At 42.0% G+C, this 23,672-nt stretch overlaps 1 protein-coding gene across 1 annotated transcript in view; it reads right to left on the reverse strand.

Annotated features, from left to right (window-relative positions):
• The window catches only part of GRIN2B (glutamate ionotropic receptor NMDA type subunit 2B), a 206,142-nt gene that overhangs the window by 59,332 nt on the left and 123,138 nt on the right, over positions 1-23,672 (reverse strand). The window contains exon 4 of the mRNA XM_062586741.1: positions 11,215-11,329. Coding sequence (XP_062442725.1) covers positions 11,215-11,329 — 115 coding nt within the window. The remainder of the gene's footprint in view (positions 1-11,214; positions 11,330-23,672) is intronic.

Raw genomic sequence — 23,672 nt, forward strand, 5'->3', positions numbered from 1 at the left:
GTATAGAATTGTTTCATTAATTCTTACACTTTGCTTCAACCATTTCTGGTGTTCTTCCTGCCACCATTCCCCTGCCAATCATAAGATCTCATCAGGAAAGAGGTTGCAGCTTCAGATTTGTCCAAGAACTTGACCTTGACCTAGAACTGCTATTCACCCCTAGCTGTTTCCTCAGAAATCAAGGTTCAGTTATTCCCATCAGTGTCCACACAGCTTTGCATTAAGCATTGCAGAAGCTTCTGGAGCAGAGAGAAATGGTAATTTCCTCTATTGGAAAGAGTCTTGACTTTGGACACACAGCATATGCAGACCCTTTGGGATGCAGTGCCAATACAGCAGCACTTCTGAAGCAGAGAGGAAACCTTGGAGTGATCCAGAATTGTCCTCACCTGAGTCTGCTAAGGTTAATTTCTGCAGATTCCCTCTCTGGTCCATTTTTTGGACCCCCTTTAGAGCAATGGTCTGACTTTGCCCCTCTACTGGAGAAGCCAGTCTCACCGCTGATTACAGGTCCAACCTTATGAGTCTCCCCTCCCTTTCACCTATGGTTCCAAGCTCTGAGTCTGCTCAGCAGAAGTGGGGTCAACCAGTACCCTAGCTGTGCGTGAGGTTTTATGCTAAGCACCGGCCTATACACAAGATAACCTGGCACGCCACTGAAGTTTCCTTTCGTCCCAGTGCAACCCAGCAGGTCAATTAGTCCTTCCCCATCATCCCATTCAGGCTGTATCTTCAACGACAGAGCTGCAGAAGCCCTCCACAGAGCTTTTTCTGTCCTCTGGGACCAGGCTCAGAGGACTTACCTTCCTCAGTTTCCCTCATAATTGGTCACATCCTCCTCCTCCCATTCCCAATGCACAGTAAAGGGAGATGTCCCCCATTTGATAAGTCTTGCTTTCTGAAGAAGGATTCATGCCTACCAGATACCTCTTCCACCATTCAAGGGTCTTCTGATTTCGGATCCTAATCAAAATCACGAGAAACTTTTTTCTCCCTGCCCTATCCATGCCCTTTGTCTGAATTATTTATTTAGCTTTCTGAAGCATTAGTTGATGAACTGTATAGGAAACATGACAGAAAAAATTAAATTGTATTGTTAGGTACCTATAAATACCTCAAGTCATTTTTTTCAAAGTACAGCAATTTCAAATCTCTCCTAATACTTTATTTTGAAGCCAGATGTTGACCATGTCAGCTGTGTACTAAGAATGCATTTTCATTAGTTGCTTTTCTTGAAGTCTGCAATGTGATGGTGGTGGTGGAGGGGGAAGTTCCTGGAAAATTCCACCCACATAAGCACACGGTGGATTGTGTAGAGCCCAGCCATGCTCATCAGAGCACTGAAGGGCTTCTCAGCCCTCTTGCAGTTTTGCAGCATAAATTGGGACCCTATTTCAAGCAGAAAGTGAGGGAACTTCTACACTCCCATTCATAGGAGGGCAGACAGTATGGATGGGGTAAGAGTATATCTGGGAAAGGTAAGATTTCTCCTAGTGGTGGTGTGCTGTTAGCCCTATCAAGCAATGCAGAAACTGAAATGGACCAACAAAAATAAAAAATGCAGATGTATCTCCAGTCAGCTCCTGTTTACCACCCTCACATTTGGTCTGTCCAGTCCCCTCTTCAACAGTCCCAGTAACCAGGCTCTTACATTGTTCCTCAGACAACTCTTTCTCATCTTCTAAAAGAATCCAATGATACCTGATAGTCAGTCTAAATGCACTCTTCTTTATTTTGTGTTGTCCCATTACTCTTTAATTATTCTCACTTGGATTGTCCTGAAGAAGTCTTTCCTTTCCTTTATCGATTATACCCTTCAAACACTTGCATAAAATTACCATATATTTTATCTAGCAAAAATATAAACTTGGAAAAATCTATCTTCAGCTACCAGGCAAGGGTCCAGGAATACATAGGTTACCTGGAGAAGGTGTTTTTTAACTAAAGTTCAAGTAACATTGCACAGTAAACCCTGGGAATACTTCAGAGTGGTTATTTGAGACAGGGGACTCCTTAATGGAGAGAGTCCTTAGTGCAGATTTCACTAGCCTGTACTCTTTTAAACTTTATTTGTAAGACAGTATCTATCTCCATTAGTCCCAGGCTGGAGCAAGGCATCTAGGCAATGAACAGGAAAATATACACACATAGGATTTATTCTTGGACCAAACAGAGCACGAATGAGAAAAACTGTTCAAATACAGACACATAACCCACTACAGGTCTATTCCTCAGTTGCCTAGAAAGCTGAGATCTCAAATAGCAACTATCTATACAAAAAGGAACACAGTGTTGAGCTTTAGGAACCTACAGAAAATTGCTGATCTATGGACAGAAGCTCAGGGAAAACAGTTGTCCACAGGTAACCCCTGTCAGAGGCAGAGAAGCTACAGAAATGAGATGCTGCCATAATCCCAGCAGTCTTTACAAAGCAAACATAATTAAATGCAGCGATACAAAGAACTCTGGCCTTAGTGAAAATGAGCACTCATCTAAGAAGGAAAATAAATAACTCCAACTTCTAAGAAAGGAAAAAAAAAAAGAAAAAAAAGAAAAGAAAAGAAAGAAAGAAAAGGCCTGAAAGCAGTGACCTGAACCATCCTACTAAGAGATCAGCATCTGTAAAACACCTCAGATGATCCTTAGAGCAAACAGTTAAAGAGCTAATTTCAGACAGCAGATTGAAAAAAAGGGACTCTTTCTATTATTCCCCATTCTCCCACCTTGGCCTGGGAGACTGTCATACGACACTGCTTAGACACATCCCTGGTACACCCAGGTTTATCAGTGATTTTAGCAGCAAACACTGTTCCCTCTAAGTAACCACAGGAGAAATACTAAGTTAGATTTACTGGGAGGGTAAAAGGATCTGCAGCCCCTATTAGCGCTGCCTGCAGCAATCTGTGCCCCATGCTAAGCAGGGGAGAAAGGAAGCTGACCCACTGCACACTTCTTCCTTCCTCCTAAGTGCTCCCTTGCCTGCTACAGCACTGGCCAAGATGGTGTTCCGATTAAGCTGCACAAGAAATTGATTTTTCAAAGCAATGTCTGAACAATACAGAATAAAAAAGAAATAAAGGTATTGGTTCAGTCTAAACCCAGGTTTGTTTGCTTTTGTGTTTTTCACTAATCAAAATGTTCTATTCAACATACAAAAAAAATCTTGTTATCATTCACTATTAATTAAACTGATAGAAATTTCAATCCAGAAAAACATCTGCAAAGACACTCAAAGTAGTCAATGGTGCAGGAATTGCATCTTACAAAAATCATAGTCTGAATGTTAGACCTCTTTCATGAGAGGTGAGAGAGACCTCAGTTTTTAACCTGTGTCCAGAATCAGGAGAGGGGATTTGAATGCATGTCTTCCTTAACCTAAAAGTGTGTCCTTACTTTTCGCTAATGAGGCTCCAAAGGGTGAGGAGAGATAGTACCATTTCCTCCCCCACTTCAACTCTACAAATGGTACCTAAATACTTCAGTGAGTCTACACGAAAACACTGAAATGTCAAATTTCATTTATGACAATAAAAATTCCAAAATAAATCCTTTATATCTAACCAAAATTAATGAATATTTTCATTGATCCAAAACTGTGGTTTTTTCAGCGAATCACTTGTTCCTCCCACTATATTTCTAAAGCTCAGCCATCATCTTTTGGAAGGAGAAGGACAAAGGCTTTATCACTCCAAGTTTTAATGATCCATGTCTCTTTCCTCCAAAATAGACTTTGGGGACAAAACTGACCAAAATCCATTAAAAAATTTCTCCTCTCCTTCAAGCAAAGGCTTCTCTTTCTTATCCTCGGCTGCTATGCAGTGCTGTTTGGCATGATTAAAGAGCCAAAACCCATAGCTCACAACTGGCTGAATGTTACTCACAGTGAAAAGTTGCCTATATGTTAATTTTGTAAAGTACTTAGGATCCTTCTTGAAAAAAGGAACAATAGAAATGTAAGTTATTATCACGTACAGTCACTGAGGAAATAAACCTAAGGGAAACAAAATCAAAAGCTAAACAGGAACAAGAAAAAGGCTGTCAAACAATCTTCCAGACTTGGTATGGCAAGAGGAATTGCAGAATACAACAAGCCTAGCAGAAGGAAAGTAAACAGGCCTGGCAAAGCCCTGACTCAGCAGAAGACAGTATAACCTCCCCCTTTCCCCTCCCCCAGCACATTTTAGATATAAATCGAGGTCAGAAAACGCCAGACCCCTTCACAAGGAAGAAAAGCTAGAGTAGTGACAGCAACTCAGACACCACTGGAAGGCAACGGAAGAGTGAGTCCTGGGATCTAACGTTACCGAAGGCAGTCTGAAAAAATTACAGACTTGGGGAAAACACAGCTCAAGCAGAGGGAAAACAAATGACACTGAGCATACTGTATGCTCAAATCGATGACACTGAATGCATGCTAGAGTTCATGAACAGCACAAGTAACTCAAGCACACAGTAGCTTCAGTGATAATCACGGTTTTAACACTGAGATACCTTTGGAGAGCAGCAGCAAAATTAACACACAACAGTCCGCTGGAGAAAATACTGTCCGAGTCAAGTAAAAATGCTGCCAAGACACAGGGTAACATGAAGCCAGGTTAACTAAGCACAATCAGGACTCAGACCCAGAGCAACGTGCATGTGGGAGTTGAGTACAGAAACAGCAGGCAGAACCAACATCAAAGGAGAGAAACCAAGCCAAAGACACAGTGAACAAGCTACTCCTTACTGAATAAAAGTCTGAGCATTCATACGAGCATTTCAAATGCATCCAGAAGCAAACCTGGCGAAAAGACTTCTCCAGAAAAAGTAAACAGCAGGCAGCAGAGCCCTAACAAAAAATGGAAGAAGGAAGAAGAAAGAAACAAAAACAAAAGAAAAGGGAAAAAGAAACAAAAAGTTGGAACCCTTTGAATATGCAATGGAGGACACAGCAGCCTCTCCCTTCTTTCAGATCCAATGTAAAGAAAACAAAAACCTCTTGTTAATAATATTTGTCAAATTAAAAATAGAAAAAGTAAAGAATTCACAGGCCAAGCAAAGATGTCGACATGAGATGCGTTCTCAAGCAAATGCAACTGAACAGATGAAAATCCCCCCTCAGGCACCAGGGGCACTTTCATTCTCTACAAGTCTCCTTAAGCAGAAGCTACAGTAGTGCTTTCTCCAAACTGAGCTTAGTTGGTTGCTTTCTCTCTGCCCTCATCTTTTTATACACGTCAGATCTGAAAATGAAAACCCCCTAAGTTCTTGTGCTTTTTTTTTTTTTTTTTGTTTTTTTTTTTTTTGCATATTCTGATCAAAGGCCAAAATCAATAGGAAATAAGTTGGGCAATTTATTTGCTTTCTAGCTGCTATTAGCCCCGTCCCATGATTTCTAGTATGTGGCTACGGACAAAGCAGGGGAAGCTGAAGTACGCTGTGCTGTGCATCAATCCCCACATTGTAGCTTTAGGGCACGTAACCTGCTGGTGTTGTTCCTGGGTGGAGTAGAGCTAGGCCAATTACTGTTGTGCTGACAAATACTCAGCTCACTGATAAATGGCATTTTCCAGAGAAATCAGTCTTAGGTTCAGACTGATATTAGGGAATAGTTTTGCCCTAAAGAGAGTGGAATAAAGGGGAGTGCATTTTTAAAACGTCAGCATATTTCACTTAGATTTCTTCTCAATGAAATGCCATGCTTAAAAATGCCAATGCACAAAATGAAAACTTTAGAAATTTTCATTTCTATATGACACTTTTCTTTTAAATTTGACTTTTATTTAAAAAGAGTTTTAAAATATACTTTGATAACCTGAAAATAAAATATTTCAATTTGGGGTCAAAAAATATGTTGTGTTGGCACACAAATATTAAAATATTAATGTTTTCATAGCAGCTATGTTTCTCTGTTTCAGTTCTAAGTAAGTCAATCTTCCTAAGTCAATCAACAATTTTGTTGAGGATGTCATGGACTGATCAAGGATCATGGTATGGATCATTAATACTGTGTTGCAAGAGGAATGTTCAATTACTGCACCTTTGCTTGAAAACTCATCTTCCCACAGGAGCTTGCCTGTTCTCTGAATTAGAAAATGGTATTATTGTCCACATTCTGGGACAGTACTTTTCCATGGTCACTGAAATCTGCCTGGGACTCTATGGATGCAGGTACACAGGGCCATCTCACATAGGCCAATGGAAAGCAGGACTGTTTTAGACTAGAAGCAGTGTGGCTTTGGCACTAGTATGCCAGCCCTGTGCAGAGAGGAGGTGCTGCACTGCAAGCTATAGCCTTACCTGAGGTATTTTGGTTCTCCGTAAAATTGGGACTGTTGCCTCAGACATTAAGAAGTACAGAAACTTCCAGCAGTACTGAGTATTTTGAGCTGTTGCACCTTCTCAGAAGCAGCTCTCAAAACACTCAAAAGCACCTTTACTGCTTTTTCCTATCAATCCTTCACACTCTTGATGAAGCTCCCATCGGCCTGCACAAAGCTGCTTCAGTTTCTCCCTTATAACTCTCCGCTGCCTATCAAACCCTTCACAAGTTAGGCAGTTGGTGTGTAGAGCCTGCTGCCTACCATGCTGACTAATGTTGTCTGATTGTTCCCTTGTACTCCCCCGTTGGTCCATCTGTACCCATCTGCTGCCTTTTGTCTTCTAATTAAAGTGTAACTGCTTTGAGGAGGAGCCACCTTTCCTGGTTAGCGTTTACACAGCTCCCCACAGAGTGGAGTCCCAGGTCCACAGCTGAGTGCTAGGCACTGCAACAACACAGGAGGTAACAGCATAGCTTTGCACAACTGTCAATGGAGAACTGTGACCTCCTGTGACATGTGGCACAGGCAGGTTGGCTGACAGAAAGCTCCAGAATAGTGTGCATCCAGAACACAACAAAGGCAAAATAACAAACCACAAATAACAAAGGCTTGTTCAGAGGCTGGACAGTGTTTCTGCATAAGTAGACTTGGCACAGTCCTCAGTGTTGCCGTGTCCAAGGTTGGCAATCCCAATCAAGCTCAGATAGCAACAACCACCTCCATCAGCTACACCAACCCAGAATTGGTAGAAGGCACTCGAACTACAGATTTGCTTAATAAATATCTTCAGATTTTCCAATATCTGATTTACATTAGAGGACAAGGTCTCTCCAAGAAGTTGTCATTTTTACAATGTAAGAATTCCCTCTGGTAGCCAAGGAACAGAGCCTAGTGAAAAAGAGCCAGAATATTTTTCTGCAGGCTCATGAATCATACAAATAAACTCCAAAATTCAAGCAAACAAAGTCAAGAACCCCTTAGTAAGAGGCAAAGAGTACAAACAGCTTACACTGATATAATATACAGTGGTTATGAGGCGACACCCAGCTAGTGTCCTCTTTGGTCAAAGAGATGGACTGGCTCATTACTGCAGGGTGCAGAAATCTAATCTAATGGTCTGATAGGATCAGTTAGCAAAGATACCATTTGATCAGAATGTCCACAAGATTTACATAGGAGGCTTTTCAGAAGAAAATTGTTCCATTTATCATCTGATAAGGAAAAGCTTTGTATTACACTTGCAGCTGCTCTTCTCCTTAGGAGTCAGTGCAAGATAAACATGGTCATAATTAGGCATAAATCCAAACAGTTATATCCTTGGCAATTGTAAGAAGCTAGATCAAATTCTGAGACTGGGGGCAGTACAGGTGCACAAATAAAGCCATCTGGTTGTCTGACTGAATCAGGGTCATCAACAGAGCCATCAGATGTGACCTAATTCAGGTATCTAAGGGACATTCACTTGGAAGTAGGATACCCATAAAATATGTATCCCTTGATATAGATCTGCAGTCTAAAAAGCTAGGAACTGAGCAAATCACCGTCTCTTAGACAAATGTCCAGAAAGGACACCCCACAAATAAGAGGCAAAATAAATATACAGGCTCTAATTCTAATTTCAGCTATATGCTCTTAAATCCAGAGCAGTCCATCTGCAAAGTTACATCTTTCTGAAAACTGGTTCTATGGGAACCAAATCAGTCCCTAAATCTGAGTAGGTTTAAACAAATTCCTGTGCCATTTCTCCTCAGGGACAATGAGTCATAAATCCCCATGTACACAGGGAAATTAGCAAAGCAAGAGTGATTGGCAAAAACAATGCAGTCTGGTCTCACCAAAAAAAGGAGTTGGTGGGATAAAAAATATTTCCTCCATGAACTCCCTGGATACGCTGTCAAGATGCCAAAACTCTGTAGACAGAGCAGAACCTGACCAAAGGAAATAAATTCCACTCCAGGGAGGAAATGCACCTGTGCGGGCATGTGTAAGCGATCAGAAAGGCTTGCTTAGGTAGGCACAAGACAGTACAAGGAAGAAACTGTCTTAAACGATCTAGTCATCTTTCCAAAGGCAGGGGAGGGCCTTCAGAGAAGATAATTCTATCTGTGCAGTTGTGGTTTCACCTCACAACCCTTATTTTTAAACAGCCTTCTTCAGAAAATGAAATAAATAAATAAATTGAAATCCTTCTTGCTGCTGGAGAACATAAAAGCAACATGATTCACATCAGTTCTTCATGGAGGTGCCAGTGCTATATAGATCCTTACTAAAAGCCAAGAATACTGATCAGATTTTCAATCTTCTTCTCACCCTCCCCATTATTTCTGCTACTGGGACACTGAAGCACACATGGAAATGACAGTGAGTGCTTCTTATGATGCACAGAAAGTCTTGGAACCAGGCCTATATGTCTTCTTCCTCAACAGAGAGGACACTACTCCCTTTCAGTGTATGACCTGCAAAGAGATGCTCCTAAACAGCACTGTCTGGAAGCAGCACTGACTTCTGGTCCTGTAGAAGTTCACCAGTATTCATAGCCTATCTGCACTCATGTTTCACCTTGATAACAATTAGATAGCTCCCTGCATATTTAACTGAAATCTTGCTGCTTGAAATTAGGTAAGATTTCTTCCTTCTCACTGTGGACGTGGAGAGCAACTGACCATATTGCCATTTTTTAGCAATGATTTATGTGTCCAAAGACTTATCTTGTTCTCCTTCTTCTTCTTCTAGATAGAACAAACCTTATTTTTTCATTTTTCTTTTCTAAATCCTTCTTTCCTTTCCATAGTCCTAGGTAGGAAATAGTCACACAAGCTCACTAATTCTGAAACTCACTTTACATTCACTATGATCCAGGCTGAACACACCTCTGGAAAGCCCATGCAGCAGGTAGTAGTGGGACCATTCTTCATCTTATTACAAAGTTAGGACATGCTAGAAGTTTGCAGTCTCTAAGACTGCTGACGGTAGGTCACAGCAAATGGCCCCATTCTCAGGGAGCACCAAAATGCACAATGGTGTAGGAGACTAAGAGCAGCTTGTCCATGAATTTCTAATCACAGCCACACCACGGTCTGGATGTAGCAGAATGGATGCTACTAATTGATTGCAAGAAGAAGGGGAGATAGTAGACAGGAGGAGCTGAGAGCTAATGACTGCTGTGCCCTGTCTCTGTAGAGAAAGTAGATGTGAGAGAGAGAGAGAGAGGGCAGCATGAGTTGGCTTTCATAAGAGGATCACAGATCCAGAAATTAGTCTCTATCATGTGTGGGGTTGTGGGACAGCAAAGGAGAAAGTCAATCAGTAAATTAAAAAGAAATTCTGGGGGAGAACTCTTCCCACTCAAAACATCCTGACCTACAGACACAAAATTTAGTGCAGTACCTAGCCTCTGGTGCACTTTGTAAGACCTTGCAACTCATTCCTGCATTGAGGTAGGGCCCTTTACAGGGATGTAAGGGTGGGTCTCCCTTATCACTTCTATCTGTATGCCTATTCCAATACAAGCATAGTACAGCAGGTGCAGCTAGACACGCAAAAACACTTCTAGGTGTTTCTGGCTGATGAAGTAAGAGCTCTACTAACCAGATAATTAGAAGGTAGTGTGGGAAAGCACGTAGCCTTCTGCCTCTAAAGAATAATCAAACAGAGAAATGAATGAAATGCAGAATGTTTGCTTATCACAAGAGGAATCATTACTCCTGGCTACAATAGCAGGAGAGCTCAGGATGCAGCTATGTTCCAAAAAAAATGGTTGCTATACTTGTTTTTGTGTGTGTGTGTGTGTGGTTGCCAGACCTGTGAGGTCTATTTGAAGGACATAGGAGAAGATTTATCATTATGAGGGTCTGGGGACAGCTGTAGCTTTTCTGGAGAAAGAATTACTGTTCTGAAATAACTGTTGAGTTTTTGAAGATATTTCTTCTGAAATTGGGATGAAAAATCAAAATCTCAAAAAACTGCAGACTTGGAATGCTGAAATGGTTCAAGCACTGCCTGCATCTTTGCTGTTTGTTTATTTGAAAATCTATACATGTTATATACCTATATATATACTTCATGAGATGTACTCCTCACAGTCTATTTGACTTCTTTCAAGAATCAACTTCACTAACCTGCACAGAGCAGCAAACTGTTCACTAAATCCAGAGGAGACTAATAAAAATGATCAGAAGACTAGAAAACATGACCTACCAGGAGAGACTGAACAAATTCTTGTTTAATCTACAGCAGATGACTGGGAGACAACATGATAGTAGCCTTCCCCCTTCAAAAGGAAAGACAAAAAAAGGAAGAGAATAAACAATTCTTTATGTCCACTAGGGAGATGACAAGTAGTAATGGGCTTAAACTGCAGCGAGGGAAATCTAGGTTAGACATTAGAAAAACTTTCTAGAGTAAGGAGAAAGAAGCGATGGAAGAGCTTGCCTTGGAATTTCATGGAGTTTCTAGACTCAAAAGACTTTCAGAATAGGTGAGGAAAACATCTGTCAGGAATAATTTTAGTCTAGTTCATCCCTTCCATGGGCAGAAGGAGGGACTAAATGACCTCCAGATGTTCTTTCCAGGTACAGCACCTACGATTCTATGATTAGTGTTAGAAGTGTGCAGTGATGAGATTGAGCTATAGTGAATGCACACAGGTGGACTGAATCAGTGTTTCCAATGCAGCCTTTCATCTTCTATTGCCTGAGTGTTTGAGAAAGAATGTAATGAAAGAATGAAATGGTGTCCTTTATGGAAAAGACAGCAGCCTGGGTATTGGAGATACCAGTGGCCCAAAATGCAGGGAAGTGCTGATCAGCCTTTGATAAAAGTAGAGAAGGGTGTAGGGCAGAGAATTTGAGTGGAGCCTTCCTCCATCCTCCTCCTCCCTGAGGCAGTTTGAGAATTACCAAACATGTCCTACCCTCTCCCATTTCCTCTCCTTGGTCAGAAGGATGATGACCAGCTTGGGATGCATCTGATATCCGTCCTCACTGAATGATAGATTCCTGCCTTCAAAGGTGACATTAATCAGGTACCTGCAAGAGAGAGAAAAGAGAGAGGAGAATGTTAATGCTTGGGAGTTAAACCGAAACAAGGGCCTGTCTCCCTCTCTTCAGTTTAAGCCAGGACAGTAGGAACAGTAACAACAAATATTATTCAGCTGGGGACAGTAAAAGAAAATCTAAGAGGAAGCGGGTGTTAGAAGCAGTACAATTATTCAAGGAATTGGGAGGATAAGGCAAAGCCTGGGCAATACCCTCTGTTTTGTGACTGGGATAGGGAAGCAATATACCACTCTGGCTCTTCCTGAATTCATGATAGTACACATAAGAGTCATGTGTGTATACACGTGCTTGCAGTCCTTGTTTTCCCCTTACGTCAAAGGGCAGAGGGATCCATAGCAATTAGCCATGTAAACATGCTCCACACTCTATATTTTGCTCACTCTCCAAAGGAGATTTCACATTTCATTTGAGGACAGCTATGGCCTACAGTTGCAGAAGTGAAGATGGAGCCCTCTCACACATCCAGACTATGATGAGGGAAGCTGCAGAGTAGAGAAAGCAGTAGCACACCTACGAGAAGCTCCATACCTATTAGAGACAGCATGCCTTACTGGGCCCAAAGCAGTTCTCTGAAACATCTTAAGAATAAGGATAGTGGATGTTGAGATAGCCCAGTTAAAGTCCTTTTCCCTAGGGATAGAGTCGTGCCTTATATCCAGCAAGATCAAACTAAGGGTGATCAGCCCTGCGAATCCCTGCAGCCAACACTAATGATTGTCTTTGTCGGGAAAGGCTCCGTCACTTCTGTGCGAGGCACCCTCCTTTGGGCCATCTCATGTCAGTTACACAAATGGACTATTAAACAGACTGGGCTTCAATCTCGTTTATCCTAAGGCCTCCTCACTCAGCTCTGGCAGTGAGAAAGACCTTTAAGTGGGCCAAGATTATAACTACACCCATTTCAAGGCCTTTCTGTATTGTTAGAGCATGTTAAAGTGGTGTTGCTGTAAATGAGAATCAGGTCTACCTCTTTCTTAACTGTCAGAACGTCCAGAACGACGCTGTGGGAAAGAGGAGGAAGCAAATAGACATTTCACAGTTCAGTGACTTATAAGACATCTCCGTGGCATTCTGACAGTTTCTCCTGTTCATATATTTCACTTCGGTTCACAATCCTGTTGTGTGGAGTAGAATTTGCCTTTATACACCTGCTCTAGCACCAGTAGCATCACATCACTGTGAGAGTCAGAGGTGACCAAGTTGTCTGCAGGGCTAGCTCCGAGAGTCTGGCCTCCCATATTTTGCCCAGTTCTTTTATAAATTACACAAGGAACATTTCCATTATAGACATGAGAGGATCTTCCACTGTATTACAGCACAACACCAGGAACCATTTCTATGTATTCAACTTCATTTTGTCCCTTCTGAACTTGATTTGAACCTATGTCAAGAATAAAAATAATCTACATCCAAATTTTTGTGCTTTCAGGGTGTTCACACTGTCCCAATATTCGCACACAGAGAACTCTCTACTAATTTAAGTAAAGCATTGGTAACAGGCAAACTTTCTTGTAAAAAAAGTAGCTCAAAATTTTAGCTTCTTCCTTTTCCCAAACTCTATTTTCCTAGCTCCATCAACTGACCAAAATCATTCAGTAATCCCCCCATTACCATCACAATTAGCAGTTATGTTTACTTCTAAAGGAAGTTCCATATTTACTCCTTCTTGTGACCTTCAGGGAATGCACTAAGTGTAGGAAACATAGGCTTGAGAGAGCCCAGTGCAAAACATTGCAACAAGCTGATTTTCAAAGGTTGATTATTTGGTATTTTCCAAAATCCCAACCCATTCAGCACTCAAGCACTGAGGGAACCCCAGTCATCAGACATTTGGAAAATCTTAGTCGCATTAATTGTTTGTAGAGGTGTAAAACACACTAAGTCAGGTCCACACATGCTCTTTTCCTAGCATTCCCTTCCCGGCTGTTTGCACTGTACTGGTTCTGCAGAATATCAGGTGAAAAATGTACTGCAGTACGTGTAGTTGATCAGGCCCACGTACAGCCTCATCACTCTGCTCTGGTGGTGGGGAAGACTTCAAGCAGACCAAGATTACAGCTATACCCACTTCATAACCTCCCTGTACTGGCCACCAGAACAAAGAAAAAGTAAGATTCCAAGAAGATGAGGATGCCATTAGCCTGATGGGAGATGCAGCTTTATATGTTAGTATTCAGAAAGTAGTGCCAGCATCTAATTAAATAAACAGCAATATTAGACAGTTCTCATCCCTCTTCCCCCTCCCATCCAAAGATGATGCCATTGTGGGAATCTCCCTTGTACAGGCTGACAAGGAGAGTTCACAGAAATCGGCAAGAGATATAACACAAGAGGGTATAATTTCTGTTTGTTTTCCACCAAAAAGATTAACCACTAATAATAATCAAGGAGAGATCATCAGTGACTCGATCCTTGGAGCTGCCTTGAAATTTACATTTAAAGCAGCACTAAAATCCCTCATCTCACACCTTAATGACAGAAATTACCCTCCAAATTTGGCACAATAACTCTTCAGAGAGTTTTCATTCTAACCCATTAGCAAGATGTTTACCGAAGTTCGCAGTACAGAAAAGCATCTCCTGTTTGCCCTGCTTTCTTCATTTTCCTGCAGTTTGCCCAAGCCAGTTGCTACACTGGGATGGAGGGCATGAGTGAGACCAGAGGAGCTGCTGAACTTCCTCTAATCTCCCTCTCTAACTCATCCTGGAGATCCCTAGGAGGTAGGCTGGGCAGTAGAGGGACCTGGGATAGATGCTGGTGGAAAGATGGGCCTCTGAGGACTTTGGAGGGGAGACACACGAACAAGGAACCATCATGGTCACAATAGGTTTTGACAATTCCAGCAGGGATGTGAGAAGGAGCAAGGCAGGACAGGGACAAGCTGTGACATGGGGAAGCCTGAATGTCAAAATGTCAGGACTTGAAGACTCCTTGCAGGCCCAGCCAGCAATATGTTGCAGGTGGCTATGAACTTCATCACAAACTCAGCAAGGGCCATCCTCTTCAGTAGCAGCACTGCCCAAGTACACCAGCATAAGCATCAAGACCAGAAGGCTTTGCTTCCTCCATGCAATGTACACACACACCAGTTTCCAGATGGGGAACAAGAGAGTCTGGGAGAGAGGCTGGCGTGTCTGCACTGAGTCACTGGGTGGGACACAAAAAAAGAGACACAACACAAGGGAAACTTGGCTGTGTAGGTGAGATTATGCAAGATGAAACCCCGCCTGTCAGACAGTGAGGGCTTAATCCATGATTTCCTGGGTGTTTTAAACTCCATGATGAAGAGAAAGAGAGAGAGAAGGGGCAGGCAAATTAACTTAATTTGCTAGAATCACCTTTTAGCAAAGAACTCTGCTTATATGCTCATTTCTGGAGGAGCTCACTGCAAGGATAGAAGGGTCCAACCCTTCCCCAGTCCAGTGGAAACACAGCAGCTACAGTGCCTGAATTCAGCTGCACAGAAGCAAGACACACACAACACTGCGGAGAGAGGCTGGCAAGGTGAGCCCTGCTGTACGGATGAGCAGGCAGGAACAAAGAAATAAGGGACATGTCCTTGAGCACAAAGCAAGTCAGTGGAAGAGCCAGTAACAAGACTCAGGGGGACGTGATTCCCCATCCCGTGCTCTGACCACTAGGTAATACCACCTGTCCTAAATTTGAGACTGTGAGCCCTGCAAGCTAATGGAGAGTGTTTCCAAGGCTGGTTTGTATAGGAAATAGAGCATTAAAACCACATCAAATGGCAAATTTAGGACCAGCAGAGTGACTATGACATTTTAAATGGTTTCAGATAGTGATGGGAAAAGCCTGGAGAAGAAAATGTGGCAGGTTGAGGGGATTTGGTGGGAGACAGGGAGGGAGTTAACCAAATTTTTCTCAATCTCAGAGACAACACTGAAGTGGATGAGCTTGAAATCAACACTAACCACTTCTACTTCTGTCTTCAGTTTCTCAGTGAGAATCAGTTCCTCTTGAAGCTACTGACTAGGTAGGTGAATTTGGACAATGCCCTGGTTCAGCCCGTAGCCCTCCCTCCCTAGCGCACGTGCACATACACACGCAGACACACACTCCCCCATGCACTGCCAGTGCTTGTTATGCTGAGATGCAACAAGCAGTCTGTCTGAAACAGCATGGTGATCCTAATATCGACCACTTTCCTGAGTAAGACCAACCATATAAATAAAACAGCCTCTCCAGTGTCAGCATCGGGGAATCATCTCAGCAGTCCAGCATACAAGTGAAGAATAAAAGGAGGACGAGAGTGTAGGTGGAGGGCAGGAAGGGAAAAGCCAAGGGATACCTCTGACAGACAGAATTTGCAGGGTAAAAGGCAGATGGAGTTTTATGTGGAATAAGGGAAGGTAACACAGGCTATCATCAAGCTCTTCATAAACTCACCGTAAAGTGAAATAATGAAGCTAGTTCGGCAGCGTAAGAAAGCAATGTGGTGAAGGCAGTGCAAGGCCTTTGCCTCCTAAGATCTGCCTGTTAAAATAGCCTTTTTTTCCCCCCTACAGACGGCATCAAATAGCTATTGGCCAGAGTTACTGGGGATAGGAGTGGCTGCCTGCCAAGGCCATCTTCGTGCCCAGGGAAAACCAAAGACTAGAGTTTCTGGCATGCTGGTGCCAGAAGCCACAGGTCCAAACCATGTACCTTATCCAGGCCCCAGCAACACCTTGCTTGGCATGGGTAGATGCAAACAGCCTTGGCAGGGTGCATTATTCCTGCCTGCCACAGTGCCTGGGAGCCCCAGCCTGGCTTCTGCCTGCACAAGGCCTGATAGTTAGTAAAGTGGGTGGGTTTAAAGGATAAGCAAAAGGGAGTTTAGTACTAGAGTATTTATCTGCAAAGAGGAATTCTGACCTTCATATGGCAAATGATGCATAAATAAAGGATTAACCAGTGCTAACTATGCTGTTAATAGCTTCTGCTCTCATTGAAAGACTGAAATAGTGTGGAAATTTTTTAATGGGAAAACTGCAGCCGATCCTGTCAACTTCTGATTTAAACCTTCATTCCCGCAAACCCTTGGGAAGCTTAAAATAATATGGGTGTTATTTCTGCATACCTTTGCTTGGCATTTCAGTGGCTACCTGTGCCTCAGAGTACAACCAATAAATCCACATCAGCCATCTAGACCCAGCTGCAAGTACATGAGATCTCTCAAGATAAGGCAGTCCCCAGGGAATACCGAATCCAATTGTTTGTGCTTTTCCTGGGCCTTAGATAAAACTCCTCCATCCTTTGTACTGACCTGGACTGAGCTATCACTCCTCCTTTCAGAGACTCTCCCATCACTTATCCCCCCTGTGCTCAGCCAGCCTCCTGTGCTCCCACTGCTGCGGTGCCCATGGCTTGTTAAGTTGTGAAATGCAGGCACATCTGGCTGCATTTGTGGAACATCTGGCCATTGTCATGTACAATTTACAGCAAAAGAATTGCATGCAAAGGCATGAGTGCAACTGATTTAACATAATATGGGGCATAGACTCTGCTCTTTCCGATGTCATGAGGGAGAAAAAAAAATAAAACAAAAAAGAAAAGAAAGAAACAGCCATTAACTAGAAAAAATACTTAAAGGATCAGCATCTAATTCTTCCTTATTTACTCCTTTTTCTCTCAGTGTTACTACTGAATTTGAGGAGATGTGCTGCAAGAAAGTAAGTGTAAAAAAGAGAACAATCACATTTCAAATTGTGCAGGTATCCAGCACCAGAAAATCTGTCCACGCTACATACTTTCGATACTATTGGGAAACCATCCGATCAGCAGGCTTTAGAGGAACACCCAAAATTCAAAATTATTTTCTTTGTGCAAAGAGGTTAGGAGAGCATCTAGATTAGGAAAGTTCTTTCATATCCCTTGGGCTACAAGATTACAGAGATATAAGAGATTAATTCAGTTTATCCCTGCTGTCCACATCTTTTTAAAACACAGGAGGGCGGATCTTGGGCTGGAATAAATCAGTGATATTCAGCTGATGTCAATGGAGTGATACTATCTGGTCAGCTGAGCTTCTGACCTCTCACCCTTAGGAGTTTGAGTTTTCCTCATGTTTTATTCTGACCTGTGAAACATCCATTTCTGGTGGAAGAGAGATTTTTACTGATCTCTCTTTGTTGTTTCTCCATCTTATTCTACAAAGATGTTTTGAAAACAATGTACTTGCGTGCTAAGATTTCCCAGAAACTGCTCCCATATGCTATAGAAGGATGATTTCTTTCCCATCACTCCCACTTTCAAATATTTTAGAAATAGTTCTTTCATTTTATTTCACATTTCCTCCATTTATGTACCATGGACATGTCACTTCAGAAAGATTCTGAGCTGACAGTCCCTGGAGACTGAGGATGTATTTATCCTTAGAGTATAGGGAGCCAGAGCAATAGCTGGCCACTTTTCTACATATATTGCTTGATCCTAATGAGAGAGGACCATTCCTGAGAATGAGAAGTTCACTTCCAACAGCCTTTACAGTCTGTAAACTCTCTCTTGAAAATGCTAAGAGGAGTCAAGTGCAGTAGCACAGGGTTTTGCAGCATGGACAATTATCCATCAGGAAGCAGACGGAGGCAGGGCTTGTTGTACAGGGTCACTGAATTACCCCCACAGAGAACATGAGGTTGACTCCAAACTAGGACAGAAATTATATTCATGACACCTGGGTGAAAGGCTGCTTATCTCACTGCTTCCCAGAGCTTCAGAGTTTCCATGATAACTTTTCCTTTCTGTGTAGCTAAAACTATCTAGGACCTAATTTCCCATTCTTTTTTGTCCTATGTAGTCGTTACCTTTGATTGAAAGAGAGGTTGTCATTCAGTTCAAGTGCCATTTTACATTCTCTTTGCCAGGGTGCTGATGATAGTATCAAGGCTGGACTGTGAGAGCTAGGTCACTCATAGGAAAAACAGGTGTAGGTTAGGATGAGGTGACCTCTTTATGGAGAAAAGGGCAGGACAAGTCTTCATTTCTCCCCTGTCTCTGCTGTGTCTGTTCCGGTAATATCTTGAAAACTCAGCCAAAGCCTAACATTTCTCTCATACACATCCTGATTGGCCTATTTTCACAAATGTCAGAGCCAGGAAAAAATGTTTATCAATGGGAAAATGGGCTAAAAACTGCAAAAATATTTTCCTTACTGAGAACAGCAGCACGTCAAGAGAAGGGATATTACTGGCGATTTAGTCTGACCAGGTCTCAAGAAGGAGAAATAGGAACATAGAGCTCCCATTCTCCTAATCACAAGAGATAGCAAATAAAATTTCTGTATCAGAATATTCCATTTTCAAACCAAAATATTAAATTTTCAACACTTCTTTAAAAATTGTTAATTTTGCTGGGAAAATTACACAGTTCCAGCTGGCTAGACAATAGACCTCTAAACCTTCAATGAAGTCTTCTGGCTTCATTGGAAAAAGAACTGAAACAAGGAAAAGCGTATTCAGAGAAAATTCTAATTAAAGCAGAAAACATCTATAAATGTCATAAGAAATCAGTCTATTCTCAGGAAGCTTTTTCATCCATAAATCTTAGGTAAAAACAAATATACTTCTGAATTGACTCACCAAACCTTTAAGTAATAGAAAATACCTAATAGAGAATAGCTTTAAGGTCAAAATTGTTACAGTGACTGGATAAAATACACACTAAACCTTTAGTCTAAAGGTGGATTAAGCCACAAACTTTAACTGAGGTAATAAATCCCTGCCGCTTTTTAAAGTATTATTTTTGATTTCCACAGTCTTCCATCCTTCGTTATTCATCAGGAACAGATATTATATCACTTTTCTCCTAAGTAAAACTGGTCTCCAAGGTATTTCTGTCCCATCTGAAAGGACTAAAAGCTGGCTGTGGTAGATTTACATGAGGCAGTAAAAGCACAGAAAATTACATTTGTCAGAAAACAGCAACAGGCCATAATTATGTCTTGGCATCCACTGAACAGGTCACTGGTGGAAGCCATGCTGCTATGAACAGGCAAACACTGAAAGGTTAAGAGATGTCATTCAGATCTGTTTATCTGTCTTAGGGCATAGTCACACAAACATTGATAGGACAAACAGTCACAGAACAGAAGTCAAACAAGTCTCTTTACAGTAATTCTTCACCTAGGATGATGTTTTTTGAGCTTTCTCAATTTGTAGATCCTTAAAAATATTCCAGTAGAATGATAGGCTCCATACAGTGAATTTAATCCTACTGATGACAATCTTATTAATCATTTTTGTAATTCTTTAAAAATCTCCTGTGGACCTACATGGCTATGGATGACAGCTTAAAACAATTGGCCAACTGCAGATGCATGTGAAGAGACCTTCGGTCTTCTGAACATTCCTGGTATTCTGGGAGTTAAAGATCAGAATATCTCAATATTTATCCAGAGCTCATTCTAGTTTCTGCCCTGGGAGCCAAGATCAGAAATTGGGTGAGCACACCAATTTCCCTCTAGAGTTTTGCAGGCTTTCTTGCTTCCAGACAGACCACTCAAATCTGGCAGGAGACTTCCTGTCACTACTGCCAGAGACTAAGCACCACTAAAGCAGCTGAAGAGACTGAAATAAATCCCTTTGTTTTCTCTAAAACAGCGGAATAACTTAACTTTTTCAACCCATCAAAAAAACTGCAAGTAACTTTGGGGTTATTCAATGTTTATAAAGTGTTGAAAGCATTCAAGGTATTTGCAAGAAAAAAAATTTGCAGTATTTGCAAAAATGAGTCACTGCCTGTAAGAACACTTGATCTGAAGTGTGTGGCTGGATTTTCATGGGTCTGAAGTAGTTGAGCCAAGATGGCACCCTATTAGTTTCTTCCCATCCGTATCGCATGTCCAGTGGAGAATCGATTAAAACAAACAAATAATCACTTCTGTCAGTAATTATGTGGGGGTTCAAATTCTGCTGTTCCTCCTTTGTCAGAGGAGCCAATTCTCTCTACTCACTCCCTCTCCCTCCTCTCTCTTTCTCTCCCTCCGTGGGTTGATGTTTCCATGGAAACATGTTCTTTAGTGCCACTGAAATTATATTGCATTTAAAGCATTAACCCTTCCTTGGGCTGAGGAAGGTCTCAGAACAATTACGATTCTTTCTTTTACCCCTCCCCTTTAAACTTCCTTGAGATTTTTTTTCTTGCAACTTTAGGAAAACCTCATTCTTCTTAAGAAGACTTCATAGCTAGGATTTGTATAACAAAGGGTGCAGGATGCATCAGCAGTGGGGCAGAGTCTAATTTAAGATTTCTATTTTTTTATTTATTTTTACACAAAGCCATTAACGTATTTCTCTCCACACAACATGCAAACAAGAAAAATGCTACAATAGCAAAGAAAGCCAAGAGTGAGACACAACGAGAAGCAAGCAAGTCCCAAGCTGACACACAGGAAGAATACAGCTTCAATAAATATCAGAGCAGAAGCACTAAACCCCCTTGTAGTGCCATGCCAAGCAGCAGTTTCTGCACTGCAAAGTGTCATAGTCTCAGGTTTCACCACTCCTTCTTGAGCCACTTCTTTTCCTCATAATCATGTCTGTAATTAGTCACTCGTGTCTTTACTTGCAGTTAGCACTCCAACCACTATTGTAATGTTCAGTGCAATCAGTACCCTCATCACTACCAGCACTCAAACTGCCATCTCTGCTGTCCTTCCTGTTGGCCCTCTAATGCTACCTGTCACCTTCACCAGCACTTCCAGCACAGCCACTGCCAGGGAACTATGGTCTTCATTGTATCCAGCCAAAGCACACACACACAACCACTAGCATTTTCTGTGCACTCATGGTGGGCAAGGAAGGCTTTGAAAATCAGTGACTCCTCATCCAGTTGCTCCCTGGATGATCCTAGATTAATTTACGCTGCATCACCTTTCCTGGCCATCCATTTCCTTCTGTCTTCCTGGAGACTAAAAATCAGTCTGCCAATCCTCACTCCCTAGCCTCTGCTTACCCCCACCCCAATCACAGCCATAACCTCTCTGTGCCCTTCCCCTGATGTTATCTGTACTGCAAATACTGTGACGATCCAAAAGGGAAATAAATACGAAGAATCTCTTTCCAGTCTAGGTTCCTATACTAATACACTCCTCCTTTCTGCCCCATCGCATGGTCCAACAGCTTCCAATCCATTTACGTTACCTCTGCCTGCACAGCTACAGAGTCCATATTCCCCTGCACCATCTATTTTGGGTTTCCCAATGCATGCTGAATGCCTCAAGCATATCTCACCACTCTCAACTCTAGCACCACAAGTCAGGGTGCAAAGCCTCCTGCTTTGAGCAGGGTGCATATGTAGTGTTGTGAGGATGAAGTAGTGTGGGAGGAAGATGCTATTCTGAAAGGAATGATAAATATGGATAATAAACTCAACCAAAGTCTTTTCTGCCTGTCTCTAGTGGGTTCCCAATATGGGTGATAGAAATATCATGGGTACATTTTGAACACGACTGGGAACACTGCCAATGTCCTACTCAGAGTTCACACATTTACATCATTTATATCACATCCGACTTGTGCTTTGTATTATTAACTTTGTAGAGTGTTTTGGGATGCAGTTTGTAGGATGTAGTTTTCCACATGCAGACTATGTGAAACAAAGGTACATTCTCTCTCTAGCTTCCTCTTGCTATAAGACAGACTAATGTCTGGGGCTATGCAAGCTATTGATAAGCACAGGAGGTCTACTGTGTCTGCTAATACAGTCTGTGCACAGGTTCTCAAGCAGTGCTCTGGAAAATATTTTAGGATCCATCTCTGGGGCCCAAAAGATACAAAAAGAAGAAATATTTGCCTTCAGGTCACCAGTGCAACTACTAGTCCAGATTGGTAGACTGAAGATTTTTTCTCTGCCATTGGATGTCCAAGAACCTCTATGGAATGTTCAGATGGGGTCCTTGGGGTGACAGGCACTGTGACTACTCGGACCTCTTCTGCAGCAGTTTTTTTTAAAAAAAAGATAAATGTAAAAGATATATGAAGGAGACCAGCTCCCCAAAAAGTGTGACTGAAGAAATCCTGTTTGCTAGAACAGAATAAAGGCATATTGACAAGGATAGTTGTAGAGGGGCCAGCATTGCTGATAGATCAAGCCTTTGGCTTTCTGCAGGACGGACCACAGCCTGTGGCAGCTGAAAATCCATCATCTTCCAGGAATTCATGCAAGAGAAGAGAATTACCCAGCATGGTGACTTTATGACTTTCTAAATCAATAATTTTTCCAACAGTGTGAAAATACTCCAGGTTATACTTCATCACCTACTCCAGGTGCGCCATTTATGCTCTGTGACTATTGTACCATCAGAAGCCAGGAAAGCAGCAAATGACTCAGATGTTGCCTGATACACACAATGGGGAGACATAACTGCAATGCATAGGTTAGGTGCCTGAAGTAGGCTGTCTGAACGTAGTTGTCTAAATGTTAAAAAAAAAAAAAAAAAAAAAAAAAAAAAAAAAAAGGACTTGCATCCTCATTGTTTCCTGAACAAGGAAAGAGAGAGACAGAGTCTAATAACTCTTTGCAGCTGCTTCACCAGTAAAGTAAATGTGCCCATTTACTCTGGAGCTGCACTTGATCCTGAATTACTTCTCTGCTTTTTTTCCTGGAAAAGGTCAGTTTAAAGAAGCCTCAGGCATGATGCTAATATTGCCTCCAACAGAAGACTCTCAAAAGGTCTGAAATAAGTATAAGGTCCATATATGGGATTTCTTCCCCTGCTCCCTTCTGAACAGTCAGAGGAGGAAATATCTCAAGAATATTCCTTTCCTCAAGAGATTTCTAGGACTCTTCGGACCTAGAAATATTTTGAATAAGATATTCCAACATGTATCTGGGATTCCCAAGCCACAATGCCCACTGATGGAAGCCTGAACACAGCATAGATGGAAACGGTAAGCATGCTGTGAGTGAAACCAGTACATTCCCATGGAGAGTGCAGCAGAGGGTCAACTCCCCAGATCACGGCTACCTTCAATTCAACCAACTCTACTACTCAGGGCAGCAAAGCTAGAGGAGCGTACTATCTTTTATCAAAGATATATAGCCAGGTAATTTCAATTTCAGCAGAAACTTGCACTTCCCTGATTTTACTTTTATTGGTGCCTAAGTAAAACTAAAATTCAGCCTGCAAATCTCACACAGAAGTCCTGACAGAGTGTGGACATACCCTGAAAGGTTGGGATATACCATGAGTGCCAGATGGGGTGATGTGGGCTGTAGTTCTGGTCTCATTCAGAACGGTACCTTAGGCTGCATCATTTCCATAGTTCTTGCTGTGCACATATTGTGGGAGCGTATGAGTTGTCTGCACCCTTTT

This window comes from Rhea pennata, chromosome 1 (genome assembly GCF_028389875.1).
Source record: "Rhea pennata isolate bPtePen1 chromosome 1, bPtePen1.pri, whole genome shotgun sequence".
Classification (NCBI taxonomy): Eukaryota; Metazoa; Chordata; class Aves; order Rheiformes; family Rheidae; genus Rhea; species Rhea pennata.